At 44.3% G+C, this 15,659-nt stretch overlaps 1 protein-coding gene across 1 annotated transcript in view; it reads left to right on the forward strand.

Moving 5' to 3' along the window:
- col12a1a (collagen, type XII, alpha 1a) overlaps positions 1-15,659 on the forward strand; it is a 105,042-nt gene that overhangs the window by 41,413 nt on the left and 47,970 nt on the right. The window contains exons 25-35 of the mRNA XM_084311126.1: positions 1,276-1,405; positions 1,684-1,707; positions 2,883-3,010; positions 4,789-4,918; positions 5,524-5,663; positions 5,938-6,070; positions 6,674-6,700; positions 7,800-7,939; positions 11,741-11,870; positions 13,178-13,317; positions 14,202-14,331. Of these exons, the coding sequence (XP_084167252.1) occupies positions 1,276-1,405; positions 1,684-1,707; positions 2,883-3,010; positions 4,789-4,918; positions 5,524-5,663; positions 5,938-6,070; positions 6,674-6,700; positions 7,800-7,939; positions 11,741-11,870; positions 13,178-13,317; positions 14,202-14,331 (1,252 nt within the window). The remainder of the gene's footprint in view (positions 1-1,275; positions 1,406-1,683; positions 1,708-2,882; positions 3,011-4,788; positions 4,919-5,523; positions 5,664-5,937; positions 6,071-6,673; positions 6,701-7,799; positions 7,940-11,740; positions 11,871-13,177; positions 13,318-14,201; positions 14,332-15,659) is intronic.

The raw sequence follows: 15,659 nt of genomic DNA on the forward strand, positions 1-15,659 counted from the left end.
AACAGCATATTTGGCAGGCAGCACACGCTCACACCCGCTCCACCAGAACACACAGTAAGGGAAACACCACCCAAAATCAAGTATTGCAGTATTGCAGTATTATTATTATGTCCATGGAGAGTTCAATCAATATTTGAGCCAGAGATGCAAATTTTTTACAAGTCAAGTCTCAAGTCTCTTCTGGTTGTAGTGAGTGTTCTCTCAGGCTTTATCAATATTTTTTCTGAATAAAGAGGGTGCCTAAAAATGGATATTTACTAAAGTTAGGCATGCAATAATAAGTACAGCCATATCCTTTAATTACACTGGGTCTCTAATGACAATTTATAATCTACTGTAAATTAACACATCCCTCTAGCCTCTCAGACCCAGTGTAATGGTAACCTAATAGGACAATAACATTACGTGGTCAACAATAAACCTGTAACCTGCCTGTATCCTACGTTAATAATCGATGTGGTCTTTGCTTACCCAACCATTTTTATAGTCATCATGGCAAAGCCAGCACTCCAAGTGTGGCTAATCAAGTTAAGCTCCCTTAGCTACAAAGATAGTAATAAGCTAATATTAGATAGCTGATGCTGAGCTACACATATCTGTTAACCGTCTATAGGACTTTCACATTACCAAGTGACTGACCTAACATGATCTGTGTGCGTTTTCAGGTGACTGATAAAGTCGATCCAGCATATTTTTCTCACAGATGTCGCATTTAGCAATTCTTATATTTGGGCCTTGTGTGAAGATATTATAGCCAAATGTTTTACCATAATTATGGTACAGCAGCTGCAAGTATGCTCACCATGGCACATGATTTCAGCACCACTCCCCGCTGGACAGCTCCCTCCAATCATGGTGTTGCTGCTGCAGTGTTACAATCATAATGTGGCCGTGCGCACCATGATAATAATGGAGGGAATGGCATTCAGCTTGTCAGACATTTCCCAGTCCCAAATCTCGAGTCCAAGTCAAGTCTCAAATCTTTTGAAGTCGGGTCCAAAGTCAAGCCTCAGACTCGAGACCCCATCCCAGCTACCCTCTCCCAAAGCCAGAAACCAGAGAAATAAGGCTCAAACCTGTGACTTGTGATGGGCGTAGTCCCCTTTAGGCCTCTCATGAATTTGTCCTCAACCAAAGGTCTCTTTCTGAGTCATTGTGGAATCTGTCAAGTAATTTCTCTTTCTGACCTTGTGTTTGTTTGAATCTAACCCCCCCCCCCCCCCCCCTCCAACCACAATTCCCATCCCTCTCCCCCTCCTCCACCCGCCCCTGCAGATGAGAGTGGGAGGAGATGTTACCAATGTCCAGCTGACGCATTTGTTCCCCAACACGGCCTACACACTTTCCATCTTCGCCCTGCACGGGGAGTCGGCCAGCGTCCCGCTCACAGACCAGGGAGTCACCCGTACGTACTGAGTTTACACGGCACGTTCTGTTTCATTAAGCTCATGCGAGGTACTGGACTGTAGATATGTAGCAATGATGGGCTCACAGCCATCACTGGCCCATGTGCCAGTAAACAAAGACTATTGAATAACTTATTAAAGCTTGAGACTTTCTTTTTTCAGTTGCGGGGAAAAATGGATTTTGGTGAGATTTCAGGTGTTTCAATATAATACAGTCTGTGTGAAATCTTAGGATAAAGGGTGTGTCCATTATCCCTTTCTATCTCTGCTTCTCTAGTGCCCAAGAGAGGTGGTAGACCATGTAAGTATATTTGCGGTAAAACCAAGAGGATGTTTCATTGAAGGCAGCTTTTCATCATCAGTCATCGAAAGCATGTTCCATTATCACATCCAGCCATCGGCTCTTGTCGTTCATCGGACTGCCATCATACGTTGCGTCACTGAGCGAGGCTCTTGACTTGTACGCTGTTCCAATTGACCTATCTCAAAGCCCGCCCTCTTTTCTCGATCCCCCAATCATGCAACAGTTGTGTGATTCGAGGATCAAGGAAAGAGGGCGTGTTTGAGGTAGGCCAATTGCGCTGCGATGCGGCTGACACATCCATTTGTATGTGCGTGTTTGTCCATCTGTATGTGTGTATGTGTGTGTCTGTCTCTGTGCCATCATCCATGCCAATCATCCATACGTTGTTGCTGAAATCATCCATCGGTTGATGTTCTTATCCAGACAGTTGACATGTTTGGTTAAGAATTTGAATGATGCATGTCCTGCAAAGCAGGGGGTTGGACCCCTCATTCATCCAATTCACACTAAGTAAAAGCTAAGAGTCTTGAATAACTAACGAAGCTTGCAGCCATCTTTGATGAATTGATATGGAGCCAACTGCAACCTACTTACTGTACTGGCGACATATGTGCTAGAATAGGCCTAATGACCTGATATCGTTATGCTGTACGTTAGTGGTTCTCAAATCTTTTCATGTCGAGGACCCCTAAAGTGATGCATATTAAACCACGGACCCCCCTTTTGATAAGATTTTGTCCCAGGGACCCCCATTTCAATATATCTTCTCATTGGGCTAACTTCTAATGCATTACATCATGATGAAATAAAAAAAAATGCTGGGAGGGGGGACCCCTAGAACCTCATTGAGGACCCCTGAAGGACCCCACTTTGAGAACCACTACTGATACAGTAATAACAGGTCTTTTAGGTATTCAGCTTTAGAATCGCTGCTGTGTGGATGCTGCCAGGTTTGTATGCAGTAGGTATTCAGCTTAAGAACTACTGTGACAGCTGTAGATGCTATCAGGTTTTTATAGGTGTTATGACTGCTACTATGACAGCTTCGGAGACTTTCCATGATTTCTCATCCATTCCATCGCCATCATTCTAACCCTCAACGCCAAAACCTTAATCCTACTCCACATATCATCCAATCATAACCCCTAAATCTTCTGTTCCTCCCGACCCAGTGCCACAGGGCAAGCTGACCATCCGTGACGTCACCCACAGCGCCATGAGGCTCATCTGGGACGCCGCGCCTGGCGCCGTGCGCAAGTACCGCATCACCTACCAGGCTGATGAGGGAGAACCTAAAGAGGTGAGCTTGGCCACTGTCAGTTGTCTTTTGGTTATTGTCAGTTGTCTTTTCGGCATTGTCAGTTGTCTTTTGGTTATTGTCAGTTGTCTTTTGGCCACTGTCAGTTGTATTTTGGTTATTGTCAGTTGTCTTTTGGTTATTGTCAGTTGTCTTTTGGTTATTGTCAGTTGTATTTTGGCCACTGTCAGTTGTCTTTTGGTTAGTGTCAGTTGTATTTTGGTTAGTGTCAGTTGTATTTTGGTTATTGTCAGTTGTCTTTTCGGCATTGTCAGTTGTCTTTTGGTTATTGTCAGTTGCCTACTGTCTACAGTTGTCATCATTTATTGGCACAGTAACAACCAACATGTTTCGGGCGACATGTCGTCTTTGAACACGATCATTTCCAGTTGGTGCACCTTGGTTTGAAGGCGTCTTGTTTTGTTTTTCTCCTCTTGTGAGAAATGACACCTATAGCCACTTCGGGTAGATGTTTGCCACTCGGGGCGGTAGTCCCACCTCCAGTCGTCATCTCCAGACGTCTGTGTGTCTGTGTCTATCTGAAAGCTTCTATGTGGTTATGAAAGTATGGAAGAGCTAGACATCAAGGACTGCGTTTCTCCTCCTGCCAGTCTGCCGTGCATCCTGTGCCTGAGCCTGTTGTCTGTTTACGCCATTAGGTTTTTGAAAGTGACATTTATATTGATCTTTTTGACCGATCACTCTTCACTGTAGGCTAGTTTAGACGGCATGATTGCAACTGCAGCTGCCGTGGCAGGGAGTGTTTCCCATCCGAGCGAACGCGTGATAGATGGATCGTACCACTGTCAGGAGACGGGTGGGGGGGGGGGTCTCATCGGGTGGAGATTAGTTGGTTAGAATTCTTAGTTGACAAATGTGGTTCAATCCATCTCCCTCCCCACTGGTCACGATCCGGAGGTATACTTTACGTCCATGACATGCCCCTCGCGGGAGTTCCTGTGTACTGCGGCAGGTTCTGGTCCCCCCCATCCTCCCCACATCCTGAGGCATAAATCAGGTGGCGGTGAGCCTCGTACCTCCTCCGCAGGACTCGGGGAGTTGGAAAGAAACACACACTGGAAGTGAAGGCATGCGGCTTAGGGTCTGGGTTTCGACTACCGGGAGCACGGGGGTGGGGGTGTGGGGGGTTGGGTGGGAGGATGACGACGCAGGGTCTCAGCGCTCGACCTGATGGATAATGTGGTTGAGGTCATATTAGTGACAGTCCACGGACCACAGATGCATCGCTCCTCAGCCGGGATAGCGCTTTATTTTTAACCACTCTCAGAGAGAGCAATCCAAAAAAGTGTCATTCCGATTTACAACTGTGAATGAGAAAACAAAAACAGAAAGAAACAGGCAAATGGATGAGAGAGAGAGAGAGAGAGATAGATTTCAGGCCCAACGTCATTCCACAAGAATTATCCTTTGAAGGTCTTGACGTTCCCTAATCTATTCGAGGGAATATAGAGAAGGAACGTCAATAGCATTTAACTTTGCTATTTGGTATCATCCTTTCTAGTTTTTCCTCCAGTTGAATTTCATCGTAGGCTCATTATCTCCTACTGTTTATCATCAATGTTCTCAGAAACACATTCAGAATAGAATGAGACTATTTTCAGGCTTCGGCAAAACCGGGACAATATGACCCTTTTAAGAATGTCCATTTATGTCCAAAACAGCAAACGTGCAAATCTACACAAAGTAGTAGAAAATAGACACTGATTGATTGGAGGTAATTAGTCACCTCATTTGAATAAATGTGTACGATTGGTCCACAGCTGGAGGTGGACGGTACTTTGACCACCAGGGTACTGGACAACCTGATCTCGCAGACGGAGTACTCTCTGACAGTCACTCCCATCTACGACGAGGGACCTGGCCAGCCCATGTTGGGAGAAGCCATCACTGGTAGGAGGCGAAGATGAAGACCACACACACACACACACACACACACACACACACACACACACACACACACACACACACACACACACACACACACACACACACACACACACACACACACACACACACACACACACACACACACACACACACACACACACACACACACACACACACCCTAACTACTGAGCACGATGAAACATTTCAGCTACTTGTATTTGTATTTTGTATTTAATTATTAACACAAAAGTTACATAATAACCATATTGTGTAGGAGAAGTTCAGAAGCCTATAGAGGCTTATCGAGAACTTCCCCTGTTTTGTAAAATCAAACATACAAAAATATACATATTATTTAAAAAAATACCAGTAATACATTCAAAAGATAATGCATTAATACAAACATACATACATGTACATAATAATGCATAATTAACCACCCACCTGCCTACAAACATACCCACCCACATAACCAAATGCATACCTACATGTATGACCTATTTATTTATCTACTATACTATCTATCTACTTCACCGGTCCGTCCTCTCATTTCACAAGGATATTAATACATTTTATAACTAATAATTCCTTGCGCATCTTCTCTGTAGATGTGGTTCCCGCCCCCCAGAACCTGCGCTTCTCAGACGTCACCCAGACCAGCTTCTTGGCTCACTGGGAACACGGCGCCCCCGACGTGGCCCTCTACCGCATCGGCTGGACCAAGAAGGGAGATAACAACTTCCAATACGTAAGGGAACTCGCCGGCCGTTCAGAAGGTTTGAATTTGAGCGTACAGGGCGTTTGCGTACTCGACGGATGCAGAGGGAAAGCCTCCGGGCCACAGTTTGATAAAACCCTGCTGCTGAGGCGTCCGGGAACATCTGCAGGAAACTGAGGTTTCGCAAAACAAACGACAACCACAGTCTCTCATGTCTCATTTGGTCGTCTGCGGTTGTTGTCGCCGACGAGGTTCTTAGAGCTTTTCTCTAATGTGTTGTGTGTTGTGTTTCCTCCGACCTCAGGCCATTCTGAACAACGACGTGACCACCCACCTCCTGGACGACCTGGAGACAGACACGCCGTACGACGTGTCCGTGACCGCCATCTACCCGGACGAGTCTGAGAGCGAGGACCTGCTGGGCACAGAGAGGACATGTGAGTCACACCGCGCGCCCGGAGAAGTCCTGCTGCACGACACTTTGACTATCAAATTATTATTACCGTCAACCTGGTTACCTCGATGAACCATGCTTACCTCGGTTACTTCCAAGTAATGGGATCTGTTTTGGGGATTTTTTTCTTTTTGAAGATCCCGGAGGAAGCCTGCCTCAGGTCCTTTCCGTTCTGTTTCATTTCCTTTTGAGAATTGCTTTTGATTCGATGATAACCTCATCTCCGTAGCAAATGTGGACAATGTGGACTACATTCATATTGTCCTTGTCCTGGAATAACCTTGTATCTTAACCTTTGCCTTTTTTTTTGTTTTTGGGGGATAATCAGGCAAGACCACTTGTTCACTCTGGATACTGAAACCTTGTCCCACTTGCATTATGTTGAAAGACAGAATAAATCTATTCAACTAATAAAATAAAACGCAGTACATAAAATGCCGAAAATATATGAGCATTCTGTAAATGAGACAAAAAAGCCCTCCCCCCAATTGCTTAAAAAAAGTATTTGTGGAGATCAAAGGTTTTCCAACGACAATGTGGTCTACAGAATGTGTGAAATCGTACTCTTCTATCTCCGCTTCTCTAGTGGCCAAGCAAACTGGTAGACCAGTATGTAAGTATGAACGCGGTAATCCCAGAGGATGTTTTTCTTTTGCGAGTGATGAAAGCATGTTTCATTATTACATCCGGCCATCATCGCTGTTGTTCATCATTGGACTACCATCATCATCGTTAACATGTACACTGGTGCTGCGATACGGCTGACGCAGCCATCTGTCTGTCTGTCTGTCTGTCTGTCTGTCTGTCTGTCTGTCTGTCTGTCTGTCTGTCTGTCTGTCTGTCTGTCTGTCTGTCTGTCTGTCTGTCTGTCTGTCTGTCTGTCTGTCTGTCTGTCTGTCTGTCTGTCTGTCTGTCTGTCTGTCTGTCTGTCTGTCTGTCTGTCTGTCTGTATATATGTATGTATATATGTATGCATATATGTATGTATATGTTTCCGTGGCAGCAGGTTGTTGCTGTAAACAGGATATTCAAACAGTTGGAATGTTTGGATAAGTGTTTGAACGATGCATGTCCTGCAAGGCGGGGGTTTGAATCCCCCTTACTGTTATGTCATTCCATCCATCTTGTCTACCATTGCTTTGTCCATCCCTCGATCCATCGATCCATCGATCCATCCATCCATCCATCCATCCATCCACCCATCCATCCATCCATCCATCCATCAATTCATCAACCTGTTTATCCATCCAACAACCTGTCCATCTATCAACCCATCCATTGATCCATCTGCCCATCCATGGCTGTTCCAGAGAATCAATCGCTACCTCAGAAAAGACAAAGACTTGTCTTTTCTTCTTTAAAGCTGCAATCCATACAACTTTGTTTTAACATAGCAATTTAACATTTAGCATTAACATGTATCAGTTTAGAATGTACAGGGTAAATGCCCCCCTTTAATCTGATCACAGATAAGGCTACAAATAAAAGGTTCTGAACCATGAAGAATTTATATAGTCCTCAAGATATCCATGTAATTTTGATTGATTGGCTGAAATATATTATACGAATGAAGGATTGTGTCTTTAAAAGTTGAATGTTTTTTTTTCCTCAAAGAAATCCGTGGAGCATCTGGTTTTACTAAAAAAGAAACAGATACACGTGTCAACATGGTTGTAATTCTGGCGTGTGCGTGTGCGTGTGTGTGTCTCCAGCCCCCTACGCCGCACCGACCAACCTGGTGGTGTTCAACGAGACCTTCACCACCCTGAACACCAGGTGGGAGCCTGCCGCCGGCCGCGTCCAGAACTACAGGATCTCCTACGTGCCCACAGCCGGGGGCAAGAACCTGACTGTAAGTACAGTACAGAGGCAGAGACACACACACACACACACACACACACACACACACACACACACACACACACACACACACACACACACACACACACACACACACACACACACGCACACGCACACACTGACATACACACTCATACACATACATACATACACACACACACACAGACATACACACTCAGACACATACATACACACACACACACACACACACACACACTCATACACATCCACAGACACAGACACACACACACACACCGACAGACACACCGACAGACACACACACACACACACACACACACACACACACACGCACACGCACACACACACACACACAGACAGACGCACACATACGCTTACACACACAGACGCACACTTACACACACTTACACACACACACACAAACACACACACGCCCAAACATCAAACAGTCGTGCACAGATACATTACAGGGTCTCTTTCACTCTCAAACACACACACACACACACACACACACACACACACACACACACACACACACACACACACACACACACACACACACACACACACACACACACACACACACACACACACACACACACACACACACACACACACACACACACTGTACACACACACTGTACACACATATATTGTTGCAATTCCATCCTCATTTGCATATGTGGGCATCATCACCACCATCTCAAACACATCCCTTGAAGCCGCGGCAGCGACTAACGAGCCTTCATATGACTGTTGAAATATGCGTGTATATATATATAAAGACAATACATTTAAATCGTCTCGCCGACCACTCCTCGGCTTGATCAAAGGACCACGGATACTTAAAGGCTGAGCTCAGGCATCCTTTACGTCTGTCCATAATAATTCAGACAACGTTTATTGGATGTAAAGTCCGACATCGCTCCTTGTAAAGCGTTCAGATGCCACAGTTTTTACAGCTCACGAACGATTGACTCATGTGCTTGAACATCGTGTAACTGTGTGTGTGTCTGTCTGTCTGACTCTGTGTGTGTGTGTCTGTCTGTATCTGTGTGTGCGCGCGTGTGTGTGTGTATCTCTGAGCGTGTTTGCACGCTCAGAGTGTGTGTGTGTCTGTCTGACTCTGTGTGTGACGTGTCTGTCTCTGTGCATCTGCCTGTCTCTGTGTGTGTGTGTGTGCGTGTGTGTGTGTGTGTGTGTGTGTGTGTGTGTGTGTGTGTGTGTATGCGTGTGCGCGCACGTGCATCAGCGGACAGTGGAGATGGAATGCGTTGACCCGGCGGGTCGCCGTGTGTTTATGTAAGTGGAGAGCGCCGTGCCGCGGGGGTCGTATACTGTAAACTGTGTTTACGGCCCTGGAAGACGCTGCAGCCTCACTCAGGAGGAGCGCCTGGCTGTTAGCTCACCATCCATCGTCTCCCTTTTATTTCATACGGCCCAGATGTTTACACACTTAGCGTCCGGCTCTCTTTCCACGCTAAAGATAGCCGCTTTTCTATAAGTTCCTTTTTCTTTTTTTCTTTTTTAGTCCCTTCCTGAATAGAGCTTTAGCACCGCTAGGGGCATGCACTGCCTGCAGGAACAGTAGGACTGATGTAGAGGAATAGTACTTATCGCTGCTGTCGGGACAAAACCTCATAACTCCAAAAACCCAACTTTTCAGCCGATGAAAAAAACGAACACAGATTTGAGGGTGAATAGAGTTAGGAGGTTTAGACAGATGATCGGTTTAATGCTTTCCCATTGTTTAAACTTTGTAAAACCCACACACACACATATGGAGGATGATCTACGGAGTTGATTTATATAAAAAAAAATATATAAAAAAAATTTAGTTATGAGGTTTTGTCCCGACAGCAGCGTTATACACATGTAGAGGGGTATATATATATATATATATAGTGGTATACATACACATGTAGAGGGTATAGATATAGTGGTATACATACACATGTAGATGTGTACAGATATAGTGGTATATACATACTGTACACATATAGAGGGCTATAGATCTTGTGATTTACATACACACGTAGAGGGGTTATGAATATAGGCGTAGACACGCTCTACACATGTAGAGGGGTGTATATGTACATAGTGGAATACATACTGTACACATGCAGAGGGGGTACAGATATAGTGGTATACAGTACATACTGTACACATGCAGAGGGGGTACAGATATAGTGGTATACAGTACATACTGTACACATGCAGAGGGGGTACAGATATAGTGGTATACAGTACATACTGTACACATGCAGAGGGGGTACAGATATAGTGGTATACAGTACATACTGTACACATGCAGAGGGGGTACAGATATAGTGGTATACAGTACATACTGTACACATGTAGAGGGGGCACAGCTACTGTATGTGTTCTACAAGGGTACACAACTGAAGGGCCCACGTACCAACAAGGGTACTTGCTGCTCCTAAGGCCCACATACCTTTGTAGGGCAGCATAGGTTACTTGTTCACCCCAGTTTCCCCTTAAAAAACAAAACAAGAATGGAATGTTTTCTTCTTTTTGATAGGCGGGAACTCAATTGTTCAGATTGTCTGTGGTCGATATCACACTGAGACATTGTAGGAAAGCTGGAAGCTGGTGGTCCATTCTCAGCCAATTCTCCCGCGGTTCACTGTCAGCACATCAACAACTGCAGCGGGGGCCAGGCGAGGCGTGGTATTGTGTCCCGGCTGGGACAACAACACGTACTCGCGGAGGAAACGGCTGCCACTTGTCTGCAGGGAAAGGGGTAGCGGTGCCCCCCGTGGTGATGGCGATGAGACTTTCGTCCCGCTGTTTTCTTATTACCGCGCGCGCCGATATGAGTTTTCCGTAGCTACTTCTGTCAGTGATTACATAGAGCATTAGAGCACACAGACAGACAGCCCTCCTTTAGCCAAGAGCAATGCAGTAAATCCACCACCATTCAACATGTTTTGACAAGACATCCGACTGTTTCGGTCATCAGCGTATTTACCTTGGCCGGCGGCGCGCTGCAGGGACAGCGTCCAAATACAGCATCCCTCCACTAAAATGTTGACAGTCTAGTATTTCTCTGGGTGAAAACTTTCCATCGGGTTATTGATATCGAGTTTTATTAGTATTAAGTAACCCGGAGAGAGCTGTTTCGCCCCCTCCGTGTCCCTTCGCAGAAACATATCCACTATCATTTTCCTCGTTATCAATTTTAAACGGAGCGCAATCAATCCGAGGCTTGCGAAAGCAATTGAGGTACTGTAGCGTGGCGCTACGTTTTCCACAAAAGTCAAACTCGGTAACATGTCAACAAGAATCATTTAGAAATCAGTTTCAATAGGAGTTATTGACCGATCCCGTTGGCCACACTCGGCTCGTAGTTGGACGGCTTGGGAGCTTAGTGCAAGGGTGTCCCGTTTCTTTAACGAGCCAGAGCACAGTGCACTCCATGTTCACTTCATCCACTCTTAAGCTAAGACCGCTGTGAAGCGGTATGTGGTGTATGACCCTCAATGCACCGCATTGGTGGCGTCCGTTGTTGACACCGACGTACACGCATGCCAATCAAACGAGGCAATTCTATTCCTACCCATTCGAAATTTTGCGGGAAAAACTACAAAAACACTGATAACCAATAAACATTCAATAGCATTTTTGTTGTGTTCACAATCAAGTATGTCCCACACTATACGTCCCATGTCACAATATGTCACCAAAGTGGGCCAAAGTGCCTGGACTCTCTTAGCTTAGTGAGGAGGAGCAACGGGACGGACCGATGATGAACTTCAAGAGGCAACATTTTCTTCTCTTCCCCCAAAACCAGACCCAGATAGGAGGGAAGAAGACCACCGTCCTGCTGCCCAAGCTGACACCGGACACCGAGTACTCCATCACTGTGGTGGCCGTCTACGCCAACGGAGTCAGCGGGGAGCTCAATGGCCTCGGGAAGACCAGTAAGGAACCTCTTATTACCGGATTTAAACTCGGGAGTCATTGAGGGAGACCCTCATTTTGGCGCCAAGTGTATATTACGAGGTTACAGAAGAGACACGATCAATTTAACCATGTGAGGCCCTCGGTTGCAACATCACTTTTTAGCCTTTAGCTATTTCATTTTATTAAAAAAATATAATAATTTGTACATTTACATAGTCAATGGGTCCTGTTATTCAGCCTCACAATCAGTCCCACATTCTGGCCTCTGAATAATGTCAATTTAATTTGGGCCTTTCAGGGTTTAAACCATGCAATAAATCAATTACCGGCACACAATAAATACAGTTCATATGCAATATAGGCAATTACAAGTCGACGTAGGGCAGTTATTGATTAAAAATCTAAAACATCCAAAAGAGACAAGAGTACTCTTAGGAGATGCCACGATTCTGCTGCATCAATACAAAAAGCAGTCTTTCCAAGATTAGTTCTAGCGTGAAGAACTAGACACTGGAGCGCAGTAAGCATGGACCGGTTATTCCAGCAGCATAGATAAGTACATTCCTCGCTCAGAATTTGGACAGTGTAGTAAATATACTACACTGTATCTTTAGATTCAAAGAAATAAAGATTGGTTTGACTTGCCTTTTTGTGAGCTGTCAGTTAGTGTGATATACATAGGTATATTTGAGACATATATACAGTGTGGTGAATTATACCCTGTTCAGTGATGTTTGGAGCCTGAATGGTTTGGAGGGGGACATGATTGACGCTCAAAATCTTTGAAGGATGATATCTTACCTTGAAGAAGTTCCACGGAGAAAACTTAAAGGGGAATGCCACCCATTGTAATGATTCTTATACCTTCTCCCTATGCCCCAGGACAGTATTTGTGAACGTGCATAATTCTCACCTAAAGCTACTGTAAAAATCTGAGAGAGAACCCTCAAATCGGTCATGTAACTGGGATGTAAAATCTGGGGCTGCTCCATAGACAATGAATGGGGCTTTGACTTTATGAGGCCATACAACGAGCCCTTATACTTAAATCAGGTTTATATATTTGAGCATTGCCAGAAGGTCTGAACCAGAATTAAAACCTAGTTTGGGTGTAAGACCTCACACAAACAGCTGCCCCAGATTTGACATCCCAGCTCTGAGGGTTCAGAGAGGGTTCTCTCATTGACTTCTAGCTTCGGCAGAGAGTGGTGTGTATTCACAAACACTGACTCGGTTGTTCTGGGTGGGGGCGCAGGCAGATGTATTCCTAAAACGGGTGGCGTTCCCCTTTAAATCTATTCTAATACCGTGTCTGCGTCTCCAGAGCCCCTGGGAGGAGTGAGGAACCTGCAGGTGACCGACCCCACCACCAGCTCTCTGAACGTACAGTGGGAGGCGGCTGAGGGCAACGTGCGCCAATACAGGATCATCTACAGGAAGACCGCCGGAGGGGACGAGGAGACGGTGAGAGAGACCACTGGAGAGACCAGCACACTGACCACCGGTGATGTCATCGGGGACGCTGGATCCTTGTTTTGCTTTAATTGCAGCACCATGACATGATGTAGATGAGAGAAATAGCAATACCTTGTCTTATAGGGACTGCTACCATGTAATTTCATTGAGCTGTAATTAACACAACACAAGGATTCAATGTGCCCATATGACATCACAGGTGGCCATATTTCAAATGGCATGTCTCCGGATGGCAGAATTCAGTACTGTATCTACAAAACCTTCTGTTTAATCATCTTCCATTTATTCATTTGCTTAGATTTTTCAGGTCTGGTCAATTTTAGCATGGTGTTATTCACAGTCAAAGATAAAAATTGTTTTATTGATATTCTCATTTGGTTCATTACAATTTACTCAAGCCTAGTAACAGACACAGGCAATACATTCCCTGAGATCCATAGATGTGCCTAGAATCAGATACCAAGAACATGCAAATAGACCATATTAAAAGAAAAGTCTGTAAATGTGTATTCTACGTTCTTATGGAATGAATGAGATAAAAGATTATAATAATAATAATAATTTGTTTGTAATTATTTTTGAGTTAATTTTCATAACGTGATATTTTGCTGTGTAATTAATTAATCTAATTAACGCGATAACTGACAGCCGCAATTATGAGCAAATGATCCCACTGGTGGCCATATTCAAACTAATTTACTCTCGATAACTCTTATACTAAATGCAAAACGTGAGTTTTTTAATGTGTGTAAGATTATGAGCAAATGCGATCCCCATGCGATCCTGTAGGCGCTTTGGATAAACCGATCCACCAAATGGCATGAACTTTGACGTGAAGTATGAGCCCTGTATGTGTCTGATTGTGTCTTCAGCAACAAGTGTCTGGCAGCACCTACAACACTGTCCTGCCGAACCTGGACTCAGACACGCCCTACACCGTGACCGTTGTTCCCATCTACCCGTACGGACAGGGTCTGCAGATGTCCGAGGACGGCAAGACATGTAAGTACTCTAGCCTACACCACGTAAGATGAACAGTGTCTGGCAAAACTGTGGACGTTGAGTCCCTGCTCTTCAGTGGCGTATTTGAATCACTCAGACACAGGACTGTACGTAGAAGTGTATAGTCCCATGGGTGCCTTCTTTTCCGCCTGATCTCGGACACGTGAAGCGGCCCCTTTTTGAGATAGTAGCAACTTACTTAAGTTTCAAATGTGGTCCCTTTGGGTGGGGGTGATGGGCAGGGTTTTTTGTGATATACAGTATATATACCTTTTTGTGATATGTATATTATATATATATATATATATATATATATATATATATATTAGTGCTGTCAAACGATTAAAATATTTAACTCGATTAATCGCATGAGTGTCCATAGTTAACTTGCGATTAATCGCAAATTAATCGCATTTTTTTTTTTTTTTTTTTTTTTTATACCAGATCTTTTTCAAGTTCCAAGTTTTAATACTCTTATCAACATGCGAGTCAACAAATGCTTGCTTTGTGCAGCCATTTAACACAAAAGGATGACCCTCATGCATTGCAAATTTGCATCAAATTCAAAACAGAGTGATGCACAAAATAACTTAAAAGAAAATAATAATTTAAAACAATGAATAAAGTGTGCATGAAATAATAGGGGAAAGAAAACGTTAGGAACTTGTTACATTCACACACACAAGGGCTGATTAATCACACACCCCCCTCTCTCCCTCACACACACACTCTCCCAGCTCTTTTTCTCTTTTGCCCCTTCCTCATCTCTCTCACCCCCCTCTCTCTCTATATCTCACACACACACACACACACACACACACACACACACACACACACACACACACACACACACACACACACACACACACACACACACACACACACACACACACACACACACACACACACACACTTCAGAAACAAACATAGTATCAATGAGAGCATCAATAATGCACCTGAGTGAAGTCTAGTAAAACATTTTTTTTTTTTTTTTTTTTTTAGTTAATCTTGAGTTAAAAAAATTAGTGGCATTAATAGAATCGGGAGTTAACGCGATATTAACGCGATATATTTGACAGCCTTAATATATATATATATACACGTATATATGCAACAAATCTGTTTATGTCTCTGTTTTACATTATATAATTTTTTTTAAACAGAACTGTGTAAGGGTGGGATCATATATATTTTTTCAGTTATTTTCAACACTTTGCTCTTGGCAGCCGCGCGTCTCTTACAAAAGACGCGCCTCGTCGCTTTTGAGACGCTGCGTTTTGGGGCAAACTCCCAAGTAGAACATGTCTCAACTTTTGCCGCGTTGCACA

The sequence above is a fragment of the Notolepis coatsorum genome (genome assembly GCF_963971535.1).
Source record: "Notolepis coatsorum genome assembly, chromosome: 3".
Taxonomy (NCBI): domain Eukaryota; kingdom Metazoa; phylum Chordata; class Actinopteri; order Aulopiformes; family Paralepididae; genus Notolepis; species Notolepis coatsorum.